Consider the following 22,094-nt stretch of genomic DNA (forward strand, 5'->3'; position numbering starts at 1 on the left):
GTGCCCTGACCTACAAGAAGCACTGCCTGAATATCAAGCACAAAGTGGGTGCTAGAAACAATATCATACGAATGCTGACTAGTACAACCTGGGGATCACAACCAGACACAGTGAAGACATCTGCCCTTGCGCTATGCTACTCTGCTGCTGAGTATGCATGCCCAGTGTGGAACACATCTCACCACGCTAAAACAGTAGATGTGGCTCTTAATGAGACATGCCGCATTATCACGGGGTGCCTGCGCCCTACACCACTGGAGAAATCACACTGTTTAGCCGGTATTGCATCACCTGACATCCGCCGGGAAGTAGCAGCCAATAGTGAAAGGACCAAGGCAGTGACATCTCCAGCCCACCCCCTGTTTGGATATCAGCCAGCACATCAACGACTTAAATCAAGAAATAGTTTTCTAAGATCTACAGAGACACTCGCTGGAACACCTCAGCAAGCGAGAGTCCAAAAGTGGCAGGCTCAAACCCAGAACCTCAACCAATGGCTGATACACCCTGGGCACACAGAAGACTGGGCGACTTGGAAGGCGCTGAACAGACTGCACTCTGGCACCACGAGATGCAGAGCCAACTTCAAGAAATGGGGCTACAAAGTGGAATCCACGGCATGCGAGTGTGGAGAAGAGCAAACCACGGACCACCTGCTGCAATGCAACCTGAGCCCTGCCACATGCATAATGGAGGACCTCCTTGCGGCAACACCAGAGGCACTCCAAGTGGCCAGATACTGGTCAAAGGACATTTAATCAACTACCAAGCTTGCCAACTCTGTTTTTGTCTGTTTGTTTGTTTGTTTTGTTAAAAATGCAGTGCAACTGTTTGGTCTGCCCCTGACCTGATAAATAAAAAAAAACATAAATCAAGGGAACCACTGACCGTAGGGAAGCTGATGAAGAAACACAACCTACAAACCATCTACAGACCCACTAAGAAAATCCAACAAATGTTCCTTTCAGCAAAGGACAAGAGGGATCCTCTCACCTCTGCAGCAGTCTACCGTATACCATGCAGCTGTGGACAAGTCTATATACGGATCCCCAAACACAGTAGCAATGCCTAGGCATGCATCAAGGAACACGAAAAGCACTGCAGACTCAACCAGAGAAGTCAGCCATAGCAGAGCACCTGATGAACCAACCTGGACACAACATATTATTTGAGAACACAGAAATGCTGGACCACACTCACAACCACCATGTCAGTCTACACAGAGAGGCCACTGAAATCCACACGCATGTGGACAATTTCAACAGAAAGGAGGAAACCATGGAAATGAACAAAATCTGGATACCTGTATTAAAAAAACTCAAGCACTCAAAAACAGGGGAATTCCAGGCAAAAAACAATCAGGGCCAGCTAATCACCTCCCAACAAAGGATTCACCCAGACAAAAAGCAGCCAGGCTTTGAAGCTGCAAGGTGGACTGTTGCAACATTCATACTTGCCCCAAACAGACAAGAGTTCTTTCTTCCACCCTGGACATTCCACAGATATATAAACCCCACTTGTCTCGTTTTCAACAAACTCCAAAATCTCTGAGGATGCCTGCCATAGATGTGGGTGAAACTGTTAGAGACCCTAAATTGGGTCTTCTTAGGTCCGTGCAGTCACGGGAACACATAAGGAAGGAGACAGTCCCAAAAGAGATAAAAAAAACAAGGTTTATTTTAATTTCTTCATGAAGAAGACGGACAGCCCGGTAGCATGTGCAGATGCTACCCTTCAAGTGACTGCCGCGTCCCCTTGGCTTTTTGACCACCAATATATAACCTCAAGTAAACAAGAACATTTTTTTTTTTGTCATGGAAAGTACTCTCTTTCCAGCCCCCTCCCTTGACCTTTTGATGGAAAGTACCTTCTTGTACCTGCAGACTCTGCTCTTAACCACAACCTTTGAACTTAACCACAAAACAACTTCCGATCTCTACATGTCACATCTTGTTTCTTAAAAACATTATCTTCCGTATTGCTCTTTTTTTTTCTACAAAGGTAGAGAAATGTTTCTCTTTGGCTGTTAATTTCATTCAAAGCCCCTTGCTTAGCATTTGCAAATTTCACTCAAAGACCCTTTCAAAATGTCAGGAGAGAATGCTTCTGGGACATGGCGAGACAGCCCAGAAAACTCACAGCAACCCATTAATATTGTTGTTAAGAGTAATAAAAGTAAAAACACTCTCCCTGATGCCAAGCACCCCCCCCCCCCAAAGTATTTATAGTTCACCAAGGGCCGGACAATGGACTTTGCTACTACCCAACCCAGCTCCCCCTTCAGCTCCAGCTCCTGTTCCTAGAAGCGGCCCCGGGGAGGGGGCCAGATGGATCCCAGGTCTTGGTTGGGAGATGCAGTTCTCCAAAGGACAATGCCCCACTCACCACCAATTGCGGACTCTTTGCGGATCTTTCTGCCCTCACTGATTGACTTGATGCCCTATCATCATGGACTCTTTCTACGGACTCTGAACCAGGCCTCTTGGAGGGAATAATCCCCGCCTGTGTGTGCGCCCTTGCCAAGAAGATCATACCTCAATCTCCCAATGAGCCACTTTTATCAATTGTTGTTACTTGTAATAAACTTTGCTGGGATGGGATGGGATGGGAATCCCTTTTATGAAATCTATAGAACTTATGAGAATTTATGAAGAATGTACATGAAATGTATAATATGAAATCTATGAGCCCTTTTCCCTGCTTTTCCCCTCTGAACTTTACCCTACTAAGAAAGGCTGTGACCTGAGGCTGCAGCTGAGGAAATCCAATTTCCCCAAAAGACCCCATTCATATTGACAATTGCATGGACAGTGCTGCAAATCCCTGATCCTATCGTTCGGAGCAAGGCCAGAGGGAAAAGGAGATTTGCAGAGACTCAGGAAGAAAGGACTGATTCATTCACCCAGGTATTGTTGACCCTCCGGGTGGTCCGATATCGATCTAGCCTATTCAAATTCCCTGCCAGACTCATCAAGGACAGGAAAGCCTTTGTTTGTCAAACATCTGGAGACATTTTTCCTTTGTTTCGCTGAGCACATGGCATTCCTTTGTCTGCAGATTCCTTTCCCAGATTCCTTTGTGCTCCCTCATCCCGCCCCCATTTCTCCTGATTGGCTGTCGCCACCATGTGACAGAGGTCTCCCCATCGGACCCTACAGACCACTGGAGCTTCCTGATTGGTACAGAGGCGCCAGGGGCGGGAGGGCTGCTTCCCAGGTGTCCGCCCATCACCCAATCACAGCGGGGAACATCAGGGGAGCAGGGGCAGGAGGGTTGAACTCTGGGTTTTCAAAAATTGTATAAATATGCCTGCATCACTGTACCCCGGCATGCTTATGGAGGAAAGATCCCTGTAACGCATCCTTTTCAGCTGAATCGCAAATAAACGCCTCGATCCTGGTCTCCTTTCGCCTCTGGTGAGCTGATTGCTTTTAGATAACTTCTGCGCTCTTGGATTGGCTTCTGGAAAAATCTCACCAAGGTTTCCAGGACCCTCTTTGGTGCGGTCCTTGGGCTCTCCTTTCTGGGGGAGCCCCCCTAAAAGAGCTCGATATCATTTGGCTTTACCACGAAGGGACTCCTGCCTGAGGTCCTGACTAAATTATAGCTCAAATTTTCAGGCAGGCACCTTGGTCTGATTCTTTGGGCCAGAGCGAAGGAGGAAGCGGCTTGGGAAAAGAGGCGCCTCTTCTTGATTCGGATCTTATTTGACCAGCTGACCAAAAACTACAAATTCTCCTGTAGCCACTTCCTTCCAAGCTCTGACCTGGAGTTTCAGCACAAAGGAGCATAGGGAAGCCTTGATCCAAGGACTTCCAGAAAGGAGCACGATCGACGCGGACTGGGGAAGACGTCTGAGGGTAAGCAACCGGGGTCCCCCAAGACGACCAGGTGGAGGGGTCTCAAGTTTCTCTGGCCAGCTTCGGAGTTCGCCCACTGGAGAGGGATTTTCTTGGGACTCGGTAACAAATCCTGGGTGAGGGGGGCGAACATCTAGGCGTTTTGAGGTCCTGAACTTGGCAATCCAGCTTGCCTTTTTGCATACCTGATAGGGGCTGTGTGAGAAAGGGAGTCCTCCCCTTTCGGTCTGTCCTGGTATTCAGGTGCTGGTCGCTCATTCTTCCTGACCAGGTACCTTTCAAGGTGTAGGTTTTTGACTCTGATCCGGTTGCCAGAGGCCCTCCTTGATTAGCCACTGGACTGTGGGGCTGTTTCAGAGAAGATGGGGGCATGTCAAGCAGGAATCAAACGTCCCATTCCACCAGAGTCACCTTTGGGAAGATACTGGCAGAGTGGAATGGGGGGGGGCGACACGGTTGTTGTCGCCAGCCAGTTTGGTAAAGTATAGCATGAAGAAGTGGCCCACCAGGCCGCTTGCAGGGGGAGTTTCGTGGCCCCCTCATGGCAGCACTGACCCGGACCTCATTTTGAAGCTCCAGTCAGACTGTTGTGGGAGGGCCAAGTGGACCGAACTCGCCTCTGCCTCATGCTTTTTGCCATGTGCCGGAGGGAGGCGGAAGGGGGGTAGTTGTGGCCAACCCCTACCATGCAAGGGGAAGGTAACAAAGCCCCAACCCCCAGGAAACCCCCTCTAGACCCTTTCACCCTCTCCCTTTGGAAGAAATTGCTTGTTCCCCCACCATCCCCTTCCCATTCCCCTTTATCCAATCTCCCTGACTCCTTCCTTCCCTTCCCAACCCCTCCATTTCCCTATTCCCTATTTATGATATGTCTGCATTCATATGCCCCTCCTAATTTTTTTCCCCTGCTCCTTGAGGAAATGCGCTAGAGAAATTCTTTGCTCCCCTCCTCTCCTGCTTTCTCCTGTGCCACCTTTTTCCTTCCTTCAGGTGGGAAAAGGAGGCATTGCTCATTCCCTTCTCCACCAAGCTACTACAAAATCCCTTTCTTTCTCAAGCTGAATCTTCAGTGCCTGTTTATTTATAATAAACAGTGTTTCTCCTCGCTAGGAGAGACCCCGCCACTGATGTGACTCAGCTGCCTTGCAAAAGTCTCTCTCTCTCTCTCTCCTGGTCTCCCTGACCCAAGAGCTCTCTTTTTCTCCCCTTCTCTTCTGTGCAACTACAAAACCCATTTTTCAGGGGCAGTCACCAATGTCCCTGCCTTATCCTTTGTTCTCTCTTTGCTCCCCAACTTCCCTTTTTTCTCTCTCAAAACCCCTCCTCCCTTTCTCCTCTTGCAAAGGGAGGTGTAAGAGGGGACCTTTTCTGTTCCTGTTTCCTCTTGCCAAACAAAGTTTTCTGGCTCTCTCTCTCTCTCTCTCTCTCTCTCTCTCTCTTCCCTCCCCTCCCATCCTCTAAGAAGCCAGTATTCTGTGAATTCTTTCCTCTATCTCCCAGAGGAATCCTGCTGCTCCCTCTTACCTCCTTCTCCAAAAAAAACCTAAGGAAGGGATGTTCCAGAAGCATTCCCTCCTGACATTTCACCCACATCTGTGGTTAAATCTCTCTCTCACACACACGCAGTCCCTCTGATGCTCTTTTCTTTCCTGGCCCTTCCTCCCTCCCCTTTCCCTGAGCGCATGTATGTGTATGTCTAAATTATCCCATTAACTGCCTTAAATATGAAGGGGGCGTCGAGGTCCAGGGGTCCCCTCTGCGCAGTAAAGAGCAACTGATCGAACTGTGGGACCCATAATCCACTCCTGCCGCTGAGGACAACTACCTGGGCGAGGTGAGCAAGGGAGGTCTGTGGACTTTCCTGTGTGGAACCCAGATGGCACAGGAAGATCCCAGGAGAACAGGACCAGACCCCATGCCGCCCAGAAGAGACAGCCCCTCCTAGAGGCTGATCTGAGCCCCCACGGGGGAATGCCATCGCAGGAGGAGCAACCAGGATCCCTCAGCAACTGCCATGAAGGAAGGAGGCCCTGCCCGTTCCAGAAGCTGTGCAGAGGGGTGGCCCAAAGGAGACCACTGACGCCCCCACTAGGTATGAAAGTTTTTCCCTTTTGTTTCCCCACTAACTACCCTTGGGCTGGGAAGGGGGGGGTGGGGGGGCTGTAAACCTTCTTTCTGGCTGTCCTAGACACTATCCCAGAGTCTCTGTGATGATGGAGAGCCGGACCGGTCTGCGGTCACCAGGAGGCGCCACGCCAGAAGGAGTAGCAAGGCTGTGCCCCATCTTCTCCCTCCCCCAAGTGCCAAGGGAGGAGCCAGCGCCCCCAGGAGGCCTGAGGACCACTGCCAGATGGGAGGATTCCACCATGTGCCATCCTTCTCCATTGAGGATTCACTCGGGACCCCTGAGTGCTCCATGCTGACTGCCATCACAGACTCCATCCTCCCCTGCCTCCACCGTCTTCACCTTCCTACTTCAGTCTTTTTTTCTCCAACCCAAAGGACACTCTGCCACTGGTCCCTCCCACCCTGCTGGGTCCTGCTGTTGTTGCTTAAGCTGGGCCCCAAAGTAATCAACAGAATACAATCTAATCAGTCTAGGAAGAGGCCCTGGGTGCTTGAGAATTGTCGAGGCTTGGGAAAATGAGTGTGGCCATTTTCCAGCCTCGAAGGGAGGATTTGATGCCAAGCACCCCCCCCCAAAGTATTTATAGTTCACCAAGGGCCGGACAATGGACTTTGCTACTACCCAACCCAGCTCCCCCTTCAGCTCCAGCTCCTGTTCCTAGAAGCGGCCCCGGGGAGGGGGCCAGATGGATCCCAGGTCTTGGTTGGGAGATGCAGTTCTCCAAAGGACATTGCCCCACTCACCACCAATTGCGGACTCTTTGCGGATCTTTCTGCCCTCACTGATTGACTTGATGCCCTATCATCATGGACTCTTTCTACGGACTCTGAACCAGGCCTCTTGGAGGGAATAATCCCCGCCTGTGTGTGCGCCCTTGCCAAGAAGATCATACCTCAATCTCCCAATGAGCCACTTTTATCAATTGTTGTTACTTGTAATAAACTTTGCTGGGATGGGATGGGATGGGAATCCCTTTTATGAAATCTATAGAACTTATGAGAATTTATGAAGAATGTACATGAAATGTATAATATGAAATCTATGAGCCCTTTTCCCTGCTTTTCCCCTCTGAACTTTACCCTACTAAGAAAGGCTGTGACCTGAGGCTGCAGCTGAGGAAATCCAATTTCCCCAAAAGACCCCATTCATATTGACAATTGCATGGACAGTGCTGCAAATCCCTGATCCTATCGTTCGGAGCAAGGCCAGAGGGAAAAGGAGATTTGCAGAGACTCAGGAAGAAAGGACTGATTCATTCACCCAGGTATTGTTGACCCTCCGGGTGGTCCGATATCGATCTAGCCTATTCAAATTCCCTGCCAGACTCATCAAGGACAGGAAAGCCTTTGTTTGTCAAACATCTGGAGACATTTTTCCTTTGTTTCGCTGAGCACATGGCATTCCTTTGTCTGCAGATTCCTTTCCCAGATTCCTTTGTGCTCCCTCATCCCGCCCCCATTTCTCCTGATTGGCTGTCGCCACCATGTGACAGAGGTCTCCCCATCGGACCCTACAGACCACTGGAGCTTCCTGATTGGTACAGAGGCGCCAGGGGCGGGAGGGCTGCTTCCCAGGTGTCCGCCCATCACCCAATCACAGCGGGGAACATCAGGGGAGCAGGGGCAGGAGGGTTGAACTCTGGGTTTTCAAAAATTGTATAAATATGCCTGCATCACTGTACCCCGGCATGCTTATGGAGGAAAGATCCCTGTAACGCATCCTTTTCAGCTGAATCGCAAATAAACGCCTCGATCCTGGTCTCCTTTCGCCTCTGGTGAGCTGATTGCTTTTAGATAACTTCTGCGCTCTTGGATTGGCTTCTGGAAAAATCTCACCAAGGTTTCCAGGACCCTCTTTGGTGCGGTCCTTGGGCTCTCCTTTCTGGGGGAGCCCCCCTAAAAGAGCTCGATATCATCCCCACTCTGCTCAAAGAGTAATAACAGCAACAAGAATACTGTGTCCAATTCTGGGCACCACAATTGGAGAGAGATATTGACATGCTGGAATGTGTCCAGAGGAGGGCAACTGAAATGATCAAGGGTCTGGAGAACAAGCCCTATGAGGAGTGGCTTAAAGAGCTGGGCATGTTTAGCCTGAAGAAGAGAAGGCTGAGAGGAGATATGATAGCCATGTATAAATATGTGAGAGGAAGTCACAAAGAGGAGGGAGCAAGCTTGTTTTCTGCTGCCCTGGAGACTAGGACGCAGAGCAATGGCTTCAAACTACAAGAGAGGAGATTCCATCTGATCATTGGGAAGAACTTACTGACTGTGAGAGCTGTTCAACAGTGGAACTCTTTGAGTCACCTGAGGGCTGAGAAAAGCGGTATATAAATAAAGTAAATAAATAAATTTGCCCTGGAGTGTGGTGGAGGCTCCTTCTTTCGAAGGTTTTAAACAGGGGTGGCCATCAGTCAGGGGTGCTTTTAATGCAATATTCCTGCTTCTTGGCAGGACTAGATGGCCCAGGAGGTCTCTTCCAACCCTATGATTCTATGATTCTATGCTAGGTTGGCAGAAGCTGGGGCTAACAGCAGGAGCTCACCCTGCTCCCCGAATTCGAACCAACGACCTTTTGGTCATCGAGTTCAGCAGCTCAGTGGTTTAACCCACTGTGTCACCGGTAAAGTCAGTGAAATAATAATAATAAAGCCATGTAGGACCCTTTGTGAATGAAAAAAACTAAACAAACTTTGACTGGTATGTACCAAAACAGACTTGAGTGTCAACACCTTTGTATTTGTGTATCACGTGATATCATTACGATAGAATCATAGAATCAAAGAGTTGGAAGAGACCTCATGGGCCATCCAGTCCAACCCCCTGCCAAGAAGCAGTAATATTGCAATCAAAACACCCCTGACAGATGGCCATGCAGCCTCTGTTCAAAAGCTTCCAAAGGAGCTTCCACCACGCAGAGAGTTCCACTGCTGAATGGCTGTCACAGTCAGGAAGTTCTTCCTCATGTTCAGATGGAATCTCCTTTTTTGTAGTTTATAGCCATTGTTCCATTGCGTCCTAGCAGAAAACAAGCTTGCTCCCTCCTCCCTGTGGCTTCCTCTCACATATTTACACATGGCTATCATATCTCCTCGCAGCCTTCTCTTCTGCAGGCTAAACATGCCCAGCTCCTTAAGCCGCTCCTCATAGGGCTTGTTCTCCAGACCCTTGATCATTTTAGTTGCCCTCCTCTGGATACATTCCAGCTTGTCAATATCTCTCTTCAATTGTGGTGCCCAGAATTGGACACAATATTCCAGGTGTGGTCTAACCAAAGCGGAAGCATGACTTCCCTAGATCTAGACACTATGCTCCTCTTGATGCAGGCCAAAATCCCATTGGCTTTTTTTGCTGCCACATCACATTGTTGGCTCATGTTTAACTTGTTGTCCACGAGGACTCCAAGATCTTTTTCACACGTACTGCTCTCGAGCCAGGCATTGCCCCCCATTCTCTTTTTCAGGCTAAACATGCCCAGCTCCTTAAGCCGCTCCTCATAGGGCTTGTTCTCCAGACCCTTGATCATTTTAGTCGCCCTCTTTCTCTGGACACATTCCAGCTTGTCAGTATCTCTCTTGATTTGTGGTGCCCAGAATTGGACACCAGAGCATCCTATGGGCATCACTCCATTCATTCCCCTGTCACAAACTCCCAGTTGGTGACTTCCAGGCCTCTCTTCCCCTGAAGGCTGGGAAAGAAGGAAGGCAGCCTCTCCTCCCTCCCCTGAAGGGTTAAAGCAGAAGGAGAGGGATTCCTAGAGGGGAAGGAGGAAGTCCAGAGGTTAGCCACTTCCGGCCAGGGGTGGTGTGGGCGGGGCTTCCTTTGCAGGGCTACTCAAAGGGGGTTGGCGAGGGGCGGGGCCGGAAGTGGTCCTCCTTTTCTGGGAAGAGAGGAAGGAATGTCTCCTGGACACAGGTGTTGACGTCTGCGGGGCTTTGAAGCTGAGGCCTTGCCTTGAAGGCTCCTCTCAGGATTGGCAGGTAGTGCTAATGGGGAGGGATGCTGCTGGGGAGGGGCTGGGCCAGGAGGAAGAGGAGCAGGGCCTCCACCAGGTAGGCTCTATTCTGCTTTGGTTAGACCACACCTGGAATATTGTGTCCAATTCTGGGCACCACAATTCAAGAGAGATATTGACAAGCTGGAATGTGTCCAGAGGAAGGCGACTAAAATGATCAAGGGTCTGGAGAACAAGCCCTATGAGGAGTGGCTTAAGGAGCTGGGTATGTTTAGCCTGAAGAAGAGAAGGCTGAGAGGGGATATGATAGCGATGTATAAATATGTAAGAGGAAGCCACAGGGAGGGAGGAGCAAGCTTGTTTTCTGCTTCCCTGGAGACTAGGACGCAATGGAACAATGGCTTCAAACTACAAGAGAGGAGATTCCATCTGAACATGAGGAAGAACTTCCTGACTGTGAGAGCCGTTCAGCAGTGGAACTCTCTGCCCCGGAGTGTGGTGGAGGCTCCTTCTTTGGAAGCTTTTAAACAGAGGCTGGATGACCATCTGTCAGGGGTGATTTGAATGCAATATTCCTGCTTCTTGGCAGAATGGGGTTGGACTGGATGGCCCATGAGGTCTCTTCCAACTCTTTGATTCTATGACTCAGGCAGCAGAGAGTGGGGGGCAGCCCCAAAGAGCCCTTCTCTTGTGGAGGGAGGAGGGGGCCTTCAGTGGCTGCCCCAGAGGAAGACCCCTCTCTCTGCTGCTCCCTCTGCAGGCTCAGGATAAGGAGGCCTCCTGGGCCTTGGCTTCAGCCACCAACACATCCTGGTTGGGAGCTGTGGGGCCTGCAAGGGGGAAGCATTGCAGTAACCTCAGCCACAACAAAAAAGAGCACAGGGTTGTTATGAGTTTTCCAGGCTGTCTGGCCATGAATCATCACCTTATATATAAATTAAAATGTAATGTTCATTTGTGGTATTGACAGAACTCAAACCCCCCTCGGCGAATTGGCACCAAATTTGGCAGCAAAAGACATTCTTACCCAAGCTATGTCTTCCAAACAAAAAAAATATCTTTAAAAAGTTAGGGGAAATAACTTTAATATCCACCCCTCCCCCCCCAAAAAAAGTACCTAACCAAGCATGCGCAAAAGGCCCTCTCCCCAGCGCGCTTGAGAAGACTGAGGCACCAACCGTTGAGAGGGAAAGCGACTGCCTCACCATGGAGCCCCATCTCTTTCTTTTTGGGAGGGGAGAGATTAAGGAAAGGAACGAGGGAGGGAAGGAAATTTGGACAAAATACATATATCAGGCCAGCAACAAGTGACCATCACTCATAAAAACACTGAAAAACACAGCAGAAGAGACTAAAAAAGCAAAAAAACATTACAATGCATGCGCAAAACAACATATTTACACATATACACACAGATATACATACACACACACACAAAATACATATACACAGACTGGGCTACAGCAATGCGTGGCAGGGACAGCTAGTAGAATAATAATAATAAACTTTATTTAATACCCAGCCACCATCTACCCAATAGGAACTTGGGGCGGCTTACATGAGTTGGAAGAGACCTCATGGGCCATCCAGTCCAACGCTTTCCTACCCAAAAGCAGGAAAATTGCATTCAAAGCACCCCTGACAGATGGCCATCCAGCCTCTGTTTAAAAGCTTCCAAAGAAGGAGCCTCCACCACACCCCGGGACAGATAGTTCCACTGATGAACAGCTCTCACAGCCAGGAAGTTCTTCCTAAAGTTCAGATAGAATCTCCTTTCGTGTAGTTTGACGCCATTGTTCCGCGTCCTAGTCTCCAGGGAAGGAGAAAACAAGCTTGCTCCCTCCTCCCTGTGGCTTCCTCTCACATACTTATCCATGGCTATCATGTCTCCTCTCAGCCTTCTCTTCTTCAGGCTAAACATGCCCAGCTCTTTAAGCTGCTCCTCATAGGGCTTGTTCTCCAGACCCTTGATCATTTCAGTCACCCTTCTCTGGACACATTCCAGCTTGTAATTATCTCTCTTGAATTGTGGTGCCCAGAATTGGACACAATATTCCAGGTGTGGTCTAACCAAGGCAGAGTAGAGAGGTAGCATGACTTCCCTGGATCTAGACACTATACTCCTGTTAGCACAGGTCAAAATCCCATTGCTTTTTTGCCGCTGCATCACATTGTTGGTTCATGTTAAACTTGTTGTCCACAAGGACTCCAAGATCTTTTTCATACTCATTGCTCTCAAGCCAGGCGTTCCCATTCTGTATCTTTGCATTTTGTTTTTCCTGCCAAAGTGGAGTCTCTTGCATTTGTCCCTGTTGAACTTCATTTTTTTAGCTTCGGCCCATCTCTCTAATCTGTCAAGATCATTTTGAATTCTGCTCCTGTCCTCTGGAGTATTGGCTCTCCCTCCCAATTTGGTGTCGTCTGCAAACTTGATGATCCTTCCTTCTAACCCTTCATCTAAGTCATTAATAAAGATGTTGAACAGGACCGGGCCCAGGACGGAACCCTGCGGCACTCCACTTGTCACTTCTTTCCAGGATGAAGAGGAAGCACCCTCACCCTTGGGGAGAATCACCCTCTGGGTTCGTCTGCTTATCATCTTGTTTTGTTTTTTTTCCAGGCCCTTTTGGATACACTCTTCATCCACTTTGGAGGCACCTGAGAAGCACTGAACAAAGATGGAAAGGGAAGAGCCAGCTGGCTCCCAGTTAGAAACATTTTCTGCTGTTGAGGCAGAGAGTGGTGGAGTATTCTGGGAGGACCCTTGGAAGCAAAACCTGGAAGGCAGTCTTCTCCATTCCGAACTTCATTGCCTACTCTTCCGGCGCTTCCGCTATGAGGAGGCCTTGGGGCCCCGAGAGGCCTGCAGCCGCCTCCACTCTCTCTGCCGCCTGTGGCTGAAGCCCCAGCGACACTCCAAGGCGGAGATGCTGGACCTGGTGATCCTGGAGCAGTTCCTGGCCGTCCTTCCTGCGGAGATGGAGCGCTGGGTCAGGGAATGTGGGGCAGAGACCAGCTCCCAGGCCGTGGCCTTGGCTGAAGGATTCCTCCTGAGTCGGGCCCAAGAGGAGAGAAAGCAGGAGAAACCCCAGGTGAGGCAGATTCATCTTAGTAATTCCAAGGAGCCAAAAATGATTGTTTTGAAGCCTAATATCCACATGTTACGGACATTGTTCAACTCACCCAGGAAAATAGGTGATTGCTGTTATATTCTTCTGACAATTCTAGTGATCTGTGTTTCAGAAGAAGGAATTGACCCAATGACCTCTGAATATTCTTTGCCTAAGAACCTCTATGTAATTCATGGATAGAGATAAGTCAGCAGGGACCTGAAAGCACAATATGCAGACTTGATTTTCTCAGGCCCCTTCCACACAGCTGAATACAATCCCACATTATCTGCTTTGAACTGGGATATATGGCAGTGTGGACTCAGGTAACCCAGTTCAAAACAGATATTGTGGGATTATCTGTCTTGATATTCCGGATTGTATGGCTGTGTGGAAGGGCCCTCTACCTGAGAGCCCCTCCTGGGGTCCTTCCACAAAACCCTATATCCCAGAACATCCAGGCAGAATATCCCACAATATCTGCTTTGAACTGGGTTATCTGAGTCCACACTCAGATAAATTGGGATTTTCTGCCTTGATATTCTGGGATATAGGGCTGTGTGGAAGGGCCCTCTGACCAGCCCAAATTACAATCCCAGGATCAATAGGAGTATACTGTCTAGATCCAGGGAAGTCATGCTACCCCTCTATTCTGCCTTGGTTAGACCACCACACCTGGTATATTGTGTCCAATTCTGTGCACCACAATTGAATGGCAATGTTGACAAGTTGAAATGTGTCCAGAGGAGGATACCTAAAATGATCAAGGGTCTGGAGAACAAGCCCTATGAGGAGTGGCTTAAAGAGCTGGGCATGTTTAGCTTGCAGAAGAGAAGGCTGAGAGGAGACATGATAGCTATGGATAAATATGTGAGGGGAAGTCCCAGGGAGGAGGGAGCAAGCTTGTTTTCTGCTGCCCTGGAGACTAGGACACAATGGAACAATGGCTTCAAACTAAAAGAAAGGGGATTCCATCTAAACATCAGGAAGAACTTCCTAACTATGAGAGCCATTCAACAGTGGAACTCTCTGCCTCGGAGTGTGGTGGAGGCTCCTTCTATGGAGTATTTTAAGCAAAGGCTGGATGGCCATCTGTCAGGGTGCTTTGAATGTAATTTTCCTGCTTCTTGGCAGAATGGGGTTGGACTGGATGGCCCACGAGGTATCTTACAACTCTATGATTCTATGAAAGCCCTTCCCCTTCAGAAAGAACTAGAACCAGAGTGTAATGAACAAACACAAGCAGGATTTTACCACCAAAAGAGGGAAGTCAGAGTTGTTTATAGAATGGACAAAACCTAATTGGCCGTCCAACTACAGTCAAATAAGTTGAGTAGGATACTGAAAGAGAGCCCCCTCTCTCTCTCACACACACACACACACACTTTTTAAATCTTTGTTTTTTTTAATGATCCTTTCTTCTTGTTCACTTGCAGGACTCTGTTGCAGATGAGACCAAGGAGGTGGAAAAGTCTCTTTCGGGCACCATTTGCACAGTCCAGGTTGGAGACAGAGAACGCACCACAGTTGGTAAGGCATGGGAGAGGATGATCATCCCCTCTTGAGTAGTCCTGAAATGTTTGATGTTTGTGAGTTGCAGAGAGACAGTGCCAGATTTAGGACAAATGAATCCTTGTGCTATGAGGGTTGAATGAAAAGTAATGCCTCAACCTTCTTTACTTGGGTTTGGATGGGAATATTTTAATAAATCAAATGCAGAAGTAATCCTTAGAATGTTCTCTTTAACTACCACTATTCACTTTTCCACATAAATCACCAGACAATTGGATACATATCTGCCAACAATGAACAAGTTTTCTGAAGCCATCACAGAAGACGTCAACACTATGTTTCCGCAATCACCATCTCACAGTTCTCTCAACGTCTTCATCAGAAGCATAATGATGTCAACACATCAACACAATCACCATAAACAGCTTGCATTCTCTGATGAATCTCCTTTGGGGTGACACCACCTTCTGTCAAGAATTCAATGACTGCATGTTGCTTAAGTTGCATTGACCAACCATCTGCTCAATACTTTACACTTTAATAACACAACTGTTCAATGCTAAGTCTTTTTGCCAAAATGGAACTGTAGAGGAGAGTCTACTGAACAATCCAGTATCTGCCGCATACCAGTACTGCCATCTGTTGAGGAGTTACGAAGTGGAGGCATTACTTTTCATTCAACCCTCGTAGTTATTATGAGGCCCTTGCCTTGTGTCCTTAAGGATGTAGGCCTACACTGCCTGCTTTGTGGCACACTCCCACAGACTATTAACTCTATCATTATCATTGAATTGCTCCAAAACAGAATGCCTTCAAATTTAGAATTGCATCTCTTTAGCAAAATCCATCGTAAAATATTATTTTTGGCAGGAATATGCCACAACCTGCACCCCAGACAACTGGCCCTTGTGCTTAAGCACACCTAAGCATAATGACAAATCTAACACTGGTGAAAGCTTATATGACTTAACTGTTTGAACCCTGATGTGTGTAAGGAGAAAAGATTGGGAATGCAATATGTAAGGGGAATGCCTGTTTTTATCCCTTGGTGTCCGTGTCAGACATGGCCCAGTACTTTCTCTTCACACACCCACTACTTCCCACTAGGAGTGGGTTCAGTTAGCATTCATTGTCCATTGAACCTTGCTAGCCCTCCATAGGAACTCCTCCCTTTGTTTGTTTTGGAATTGTAGAAGGAACACTAAATGTGGCTGTTTCCACCTTGTACCATTTAAATGCTGTTCTCTGTGTGGTCAAGAAGATGACTTATCAAGACAAGGAAGTCATTTCTCAGCATTTTTTATCTCTATGGGCCTTTTCTCCAACTTTCTCATGGAAGGGAATACTTTTTAATGCTGTTTTAGTACTTGTATATTTATATGTTTTAAGTTGTACTGCAATGCTTTTAGTTGTGAGCCACTTCAAGAAAATGCAGAATATAAACATAATTATAGTAGTAGTAATAATAATGATGATGACAATGTATTGTCGAAGGCTTTCATGGCTGGAATCACTCAGTTCTTGTGGGTTTTTTCGGGCTATATGGCCATGTTCTAGAGGCATTTCTCCTGACGTTTCGCCTGCATCTATGGCAAGCATCCTCAGAGGTGAGGTCTGCTGGAGCTGGGAAAAAAAGGGGTTTATATATCTGTGGAATGACCAGGGTGAGACAAAGGGCTTTTGTAAATTGGGCTAGGTGTGAATCTTTCAACTGACCACCTTGATTAGCATACAATGGGCTGACTGTGCCTGGAGCAAACTCTTCTTGAAAGGTGATTAGATGTCCCTGCCTGTTTTTCTCTCTGCTGTTTTTGCTGTTGCAATTTTAGAATTTTTTAATACTGGTAGCCAGATTTTGTTCATTTTCATGGTTTCCTCCTTTCTGTTGAAATTGTCCACATGCTTGTGGATTTCAATGGCTTTCAACCCTACACAACCACCATGTCTGTGTAGTCTGACATGGTGGTTGTGAGAGTGGTCCAGCATTTTTGTGTTCTCAAATAAAATGCTGTGTCCAGGTTGGTTCATCAGGTGCTCTGCTATGGCTGATTTCTCTGGTTGGAGTAGTCTGCAGTGCCTTTCATGTTCCTGCCCTTTGTCTCACCCTGGTCATTCCACAGATATATAAACCCCTTTTTTTCCCCCATTTCCAGCAGACCTCACTACCTCTGAGGATGCTTGCCATAGATGCAGGCGAAACGTCAGGAGAAATGCCTCTAGAACATGGCCATATAGCCCGAAAAAACCCACAAGAACTGAATGATGATGACAGATTAGAATTTTGTCAACGCCAATAGTGTTTAAGTGCAGGCCAAGGTCTTTATAAATATAAATAAAACTTCATTTATATACCGCTCTATCTCCCCAAAGGGACTCAGGCAGTTTCCAAGTATCAACACCAGCAAGGGAATACTTGTAAGGGTTGGGGGCTGCACACCAGGGATTTTGGAGAACTTGACCCCCATCGGCCCCACAAATTATGTTGCATTTTATTTGGTTACAATGATGATGATGATGATAATGATAATAATCGCCAATACATCACACAGTCTTAGACACTTGGGAAGGGTCTGACGTGTGATCCAATACAACAGCCAGCAGTGACCAGACACAGTGAAGACATCTGCCCTTGCGCTATGCTACTCTGTTGCTGAGTATGCATGCCCAGTGTGGAACACATCTCACCACACTAAAACAGTAGATGTGGCTCTTAATGAGACATGCCGCATTATCACAGGGTGTCTGCGACCCACACCACTGGAGAAATTACACTGCTTAGCCGGTATTGCACCACCTGACATCTGCCGGGAAGTAGCAGCCAATAGTGAAAGGACCAAGGCAGAGACATCTCCAGCTCATCCCCTGTTTGGGTATCAGCCAGCACGTCAACGACTTAAATCAAGACATAGTTTTCTTAGATCTACAGAGACACTCGCTGGAACACCCCAGCAAGCGAGAGTCCAAAAGTGGCAGGCTCAAACCCAGCACCTCAATTCATGGGTGATACCAGATGAGAGACTCCCTCCTGGGCACTCAGAAGACTGGACGACTTGGAAGGCGCTGAACAGATTGCGCTCTGGCACCACGAGATGCAGAGCCAATCTTAAGAAATGGGGCTACAGGGTGGAATCCTCGGCATGCGAGTGCGGAGAAGAGCGGGGTAAAAGTGGGGCGGGGTAAAAGTGACGGAAATAAATAATAAAAATAAGAGCAAACCACTGACCACCTGCTGCAATGCACCCTGAGCCCTGCCACATGCACGATGGAGGACCTTCTTGCGGCAACACCAGAGGCACTCCAAGTGGCCAGATACTGGTCAAAGGACATTTAACCAAATACCAAATTTGCAAAATCTGTGTGGTTTTTTTTCCTTTCTTTTTTTCTTTTTCTTTTTAATCTCTGTGTTTGTTTTGCTCTGTTAGAATTGTAATACAATGGTTGCTGATGACACGATAAATAAATAGCCAGCAGTGGAGTGCTGTGGACTCATCTTGTTGTGTTTCAAATAAAAATAATAACAACAACAACAATATTATAAATAATAATAATAACATAATAATAATTAATAATAATAGGAACTGTAGGGCCAGTCTTGAAAAAGGACTGGTCTCACCTCCCTGATGTCTTTCCTCTCTTTCACAGGCAATGGAACGTGGCCAAGTGGTAGCAGCCCATCTTTTCATGATTCTTTCCTAAGAAGAAATCCTGCAGGACCAGATCAGGTAGGCAGCAGGATCCCTGGAGGGGAGGGAAATAGAGTTACCTTGTCCCTTGAATATTGCCCTGGCCCTGACTGAACCTTTCTGACTTCCTTTTCCTTCCATCCAATATGCTCTTTTAAATGTCTGTCACAAATGGTCTGGTTTTCCTTTCTGACTGGGGTTGCATTTCCTCCTCACAGATAACATTTTTTGTCTTCAGGTACGTGCATGTATGAGTCTGTGCATGTGTATGTGTATATATATGGATGGTTTTGTAAGGAAATTATAACATTGTCACAGTCACCATTACAATTTTTTTCCGTGTACAATATAGCCTCACTTATCCAACCTTGGGTCATCCAACGTTTTGTATTGTCCAACGCAGTCTGCCCAGATCCACAGCTGTTTCAATAAATTGCGATGTTTTGGTGCTAAATTCGTAAATACAGTAATTACTACATAACGTTACTGTGTATTCAACTGCTTTTTTCTGTCGATTTGTTGTAAAACATGATGTTTTGGAGCTTAATTTGTAAAATCATAACGTAATTTGATGTTTAATAGGCTTTTCATTAATCCTACCTTATCCAACATTTTTGCTTATCCAACGTTCTTGCAGCCTGTTTATGTTGGATAAGCGAGACTCTACTGTATTCTCATACTATTCTGATGATTCCTGTTTTCCTATCTTTTACATTTCTCTACTTATCTGCTAAAATAGTAAAGAGTAGAGACATCACACTGGCAACAAAGATCCGCCTAGTCAAAGCCATGGTATTCCCTGTAGTCACTTATGGATGTGAGAGCTGGACCTTAGGGAAGGAAGCGAAGGAAGATCGATGCTTTTGAGCTGTGGTGCTGGAGGAAAGTTCTGAGAGTGCCTTGGACTGCAAGAAGATCCAACCAGTCCATCCTCCAGGAAAGAAAGCCCGACTGCTCATTGGAGGGAAGGAGACTAGAGACAAAGTTGAAGTACTTTGGCCACATCATGAGGAGACAGCAAAGTCTGGAGAAGACAATTATGCTGCGGAAAGTGGAAGGCAAAAGGAAGAGGGGCTGACCAAGGGCAAGATGGATGGATGGCATCCTTGAAGTGACTGGTCTGACCTTGAAGGAGCTGGGGGTGGTGACAGCCGACAGGGAGCTCTGGCGTGGGCTGGTCCATGAGGTCACGAAGAGTCGGAGACGACTGAACGAATGAACAACAACAACTTATCTGCTACTTAGACATATCTAATTTTCCCCTTCACTCTTTCTCCTTTCCCTCTCTCTCTGGGAACAGTTGTACCTCTTCTCTTTGTATTATTTTAATTTATTTCGATCATGAAGATTGTCTGATTCAGTTCCTTACATTTTCCTTTTTCCTTTACTCTGGCTAGGAGCCCTTTCCCTTTTGACTCCCAGTTCTCCTTAGAATGTCTATTCGTGTACTTAATTGTTTTTTCAATGATGGAATCTTGAAGCACATAATCTGATAAATATTCATACCATGTTTTAAGTTCCCATTTCCTTTACTCTTTCCATCCTAAGCCTACCATTTCTTGGGTTACTGCTATCATACATTTTACTATTTTCCCCCATTCTTTATTTCCACCTTAACCTTCTATTTTTTGAGCAAATAATTGTTTTTTTGTTCAACTCTATTTCCCCCCTAATATTTCCTTCATCTTTTCTTAGCTTTTAAATAGATTTTTGTAGCCTTTTGCAGTCCCATCACATGTGGATAAAGCTTCCAATTCTACCATATTTATGGCAGCACAATTTTGATGTAGTGTTTTTTGTTTTGTTTTTGTCTCCAGGTGACTTTTGAAGATGTGTTTGTGGGTTTCACAGAGGAGGAGTGGGCCCTCTTGGATCCTGGCCAAAGAGCCTTGCACCAGCAAGTCATGGAGGAGAATTTAGGGATCATTTCCTCTCTGGGTAAAGCTCCCTTATACTTTTGGTTAACCCCAAAACCATCCATTGTTTCAGGTCTTTTCCTCAGAAACCATAGAAATCAATCTCATTCCATTTCACATGTGCAAGCCAGCCCAATAAGAGAATTGGGACTTGTGTGGGGTTGCAATATATATATATATATATATATATGTATGTATGTATGTATATGTATGTTGTTGTTCATTCGTTCAGTCGTCTCCGACTCTTCGTGACCTCATGGACCAGCCCACGCCAGAGCTCCCTGTCGGCCGTCACCACCATATATATATATATATATATATATATATATATATATATATGCTCTGTTTGTTTTGAGTGAAATCATAACTCAAAAAACCACGGGACTAATTGCCACCAAATTTGGCCCAAGACTCCTACTAACTCAAGAAGTGACCATCATTCAAAAATTGATTTTGTCATTTGGGAGTTGTAGTTGCTGGGATTTACAGTTCACCTACAATCAAAGAGCATTCTGAACTCCACCAATGATGGAATTGAACCAAACGTCCCACACAGAACCCCCATGACTAACAGAATTTACTGGGAGGGTTTGGTGGGCATTGACCTTGAGTTTTGGAGTTGTAGTTCACCTACATCCAGAGGGCACTTGGCATGAGTGCTCTATGTGCCCAAATATGAACACAAATGGAGTTTGGGGAAAATAGGCCTTGACATTTGGGAGTTGTAGTTTACTGGGATTTATAGTTCACCTACAATCAAAGAGCATTCTGAACCCCACCAATGATAGAATTGTGCCAAACTTCCCACACAGAACCCCCATGACCAACAGAAAGGCCCGCCTTTTCTGGTGGTCCTTTGCGACCCTTCTGACACCCCCTCATGACCCCCCCCCCCCCCAGTTGAGAAATGCTGTCTGAAGACCATTCAGTCCAACTCTCTTCACCAGGGCAAGAAAACATGATCAAAGCCCTCCAGAGCCATCCAGCCATAGATATAGATAGATAGATATGATTCACACACACACATATATATGTATATGACAGATTTAGTATCATAGATCTGAAAGGGACCCTTAAAGAAGGGCATTTATATGTTGCATGTTCCGGAGTAGGCAAACCAATCTCTACATCAACACAGACAAAGAAAACAAGAAATACTATTTACCTATAAGCATCAAGAAATTACATAGTTTAGAAATATACACTTTCTCAGTACTTTATTTTCCAGATCACCAGACTGGCAGGGGGTGGCTAGTATTATATGTATTTTAGACAAATTGGTCTTTGGCATCAAAACAACCAAGCTTGTTTTGGTGGTGGGACTGAGAGAATGGCTTCTACTGACGATTTAAGCCTCCAGGTAGAATCATAGAATCATAGAATCAAAGAGTTGGAAGAGACCTCATGGGCCATCCAGTCCAACCCCCAGCCAAGAAGCAGGAATATTGCATTCAAATCACCCCTGACAGATGGCCATCCAGCCTCTGCTTAAAAGCTTCCAAAGAAGGAGCCTCCACCACACTCCGGGGCAGAGAGTTCCACTGCTGAACGGCTCTCACAGTCAGGAAGTTCTTCCTAATGTTCAGATGGAATCTCCTCTCTTGTAGTTTGAAGCCATTGTTCCGCGTCCTAGTCTCCAAGGAAGCAGAAAACAAGCTTGCTCCCTCCTCCTCCCTGTGGCTTCCTCTCACATATTTATACATGGCTATCATATCTCCTCTCAGCCTTCTCTTCTTCAGGCTAAACGTGCCCAGTTCCCTAAGCCGCTCCTCGTAGGGCTTGTTCTCCAGACCCTTGATCATTTTAGTCGCCCTCCTCTGGACACATTCCAGCTTGTCAATATCTCTCTTGAATTGTGGTGCCCAGAATTGGACACAATATTCCAGGTGTGGTCTAACCAAAGCAGAATAGAGGGGTAGCATTACTTCCTT

At 46.8% G+C, this 22,094-nt stretch overlaps 1 protein-coding gene across 1 annotated transcript in view; it reads left to right on the plus strand.

The window, feature by feature from the left end:
* The first annotated feature begins 9,096 nt into the window (after window positions 1-9,096).
* The window catches only part of LOC132765787 (zinc finger protein 160-like), a 39,153-nt gene continuing 26,155 nt past the window's right edge, over window positions 9,097-22,094 (plus strand). The window contains exons 1-5 of the mRNA XM_067465140.1: window positions 9,097-9,967; window positions 12,563-13,034; window positions 14,489-14,582; window positions 18,207-18,286; window positions 20,065-20,185. Of these exons, the coding sequence (XP_067321241.1) occupies window positions 12,621-13,034; window positions 14,489-14,582; window positions 18,207-18,286; window positions 20,065-20,185 (709 nt within the window). The 5' untranslated portion in view covers window positions 9,097-9,967; window positions 12,563-12,620. The remainder of the gene's footprint in view (window positions 9,968-12,562; window positions 13,035-14,488; window positions 14,583-18,206; window positions 18,287-20,064; window positions 20,186-22,094) is intronic.

This window comes from Anolis sagrei, chromosome 2 (assembly GCF_037176765.1).
Source record: "Anolis sagrei isolate rAnoSag1 chromosome 2, rAnoSag1.mat, whole genome shotgun sequence".
Classification (NCBI taxonomy): Eukaryota; Metazoa; Chordata; class Lepidosauria; order Squamata; family Dactyloidae; genus Anolis; species Anolis sagrei.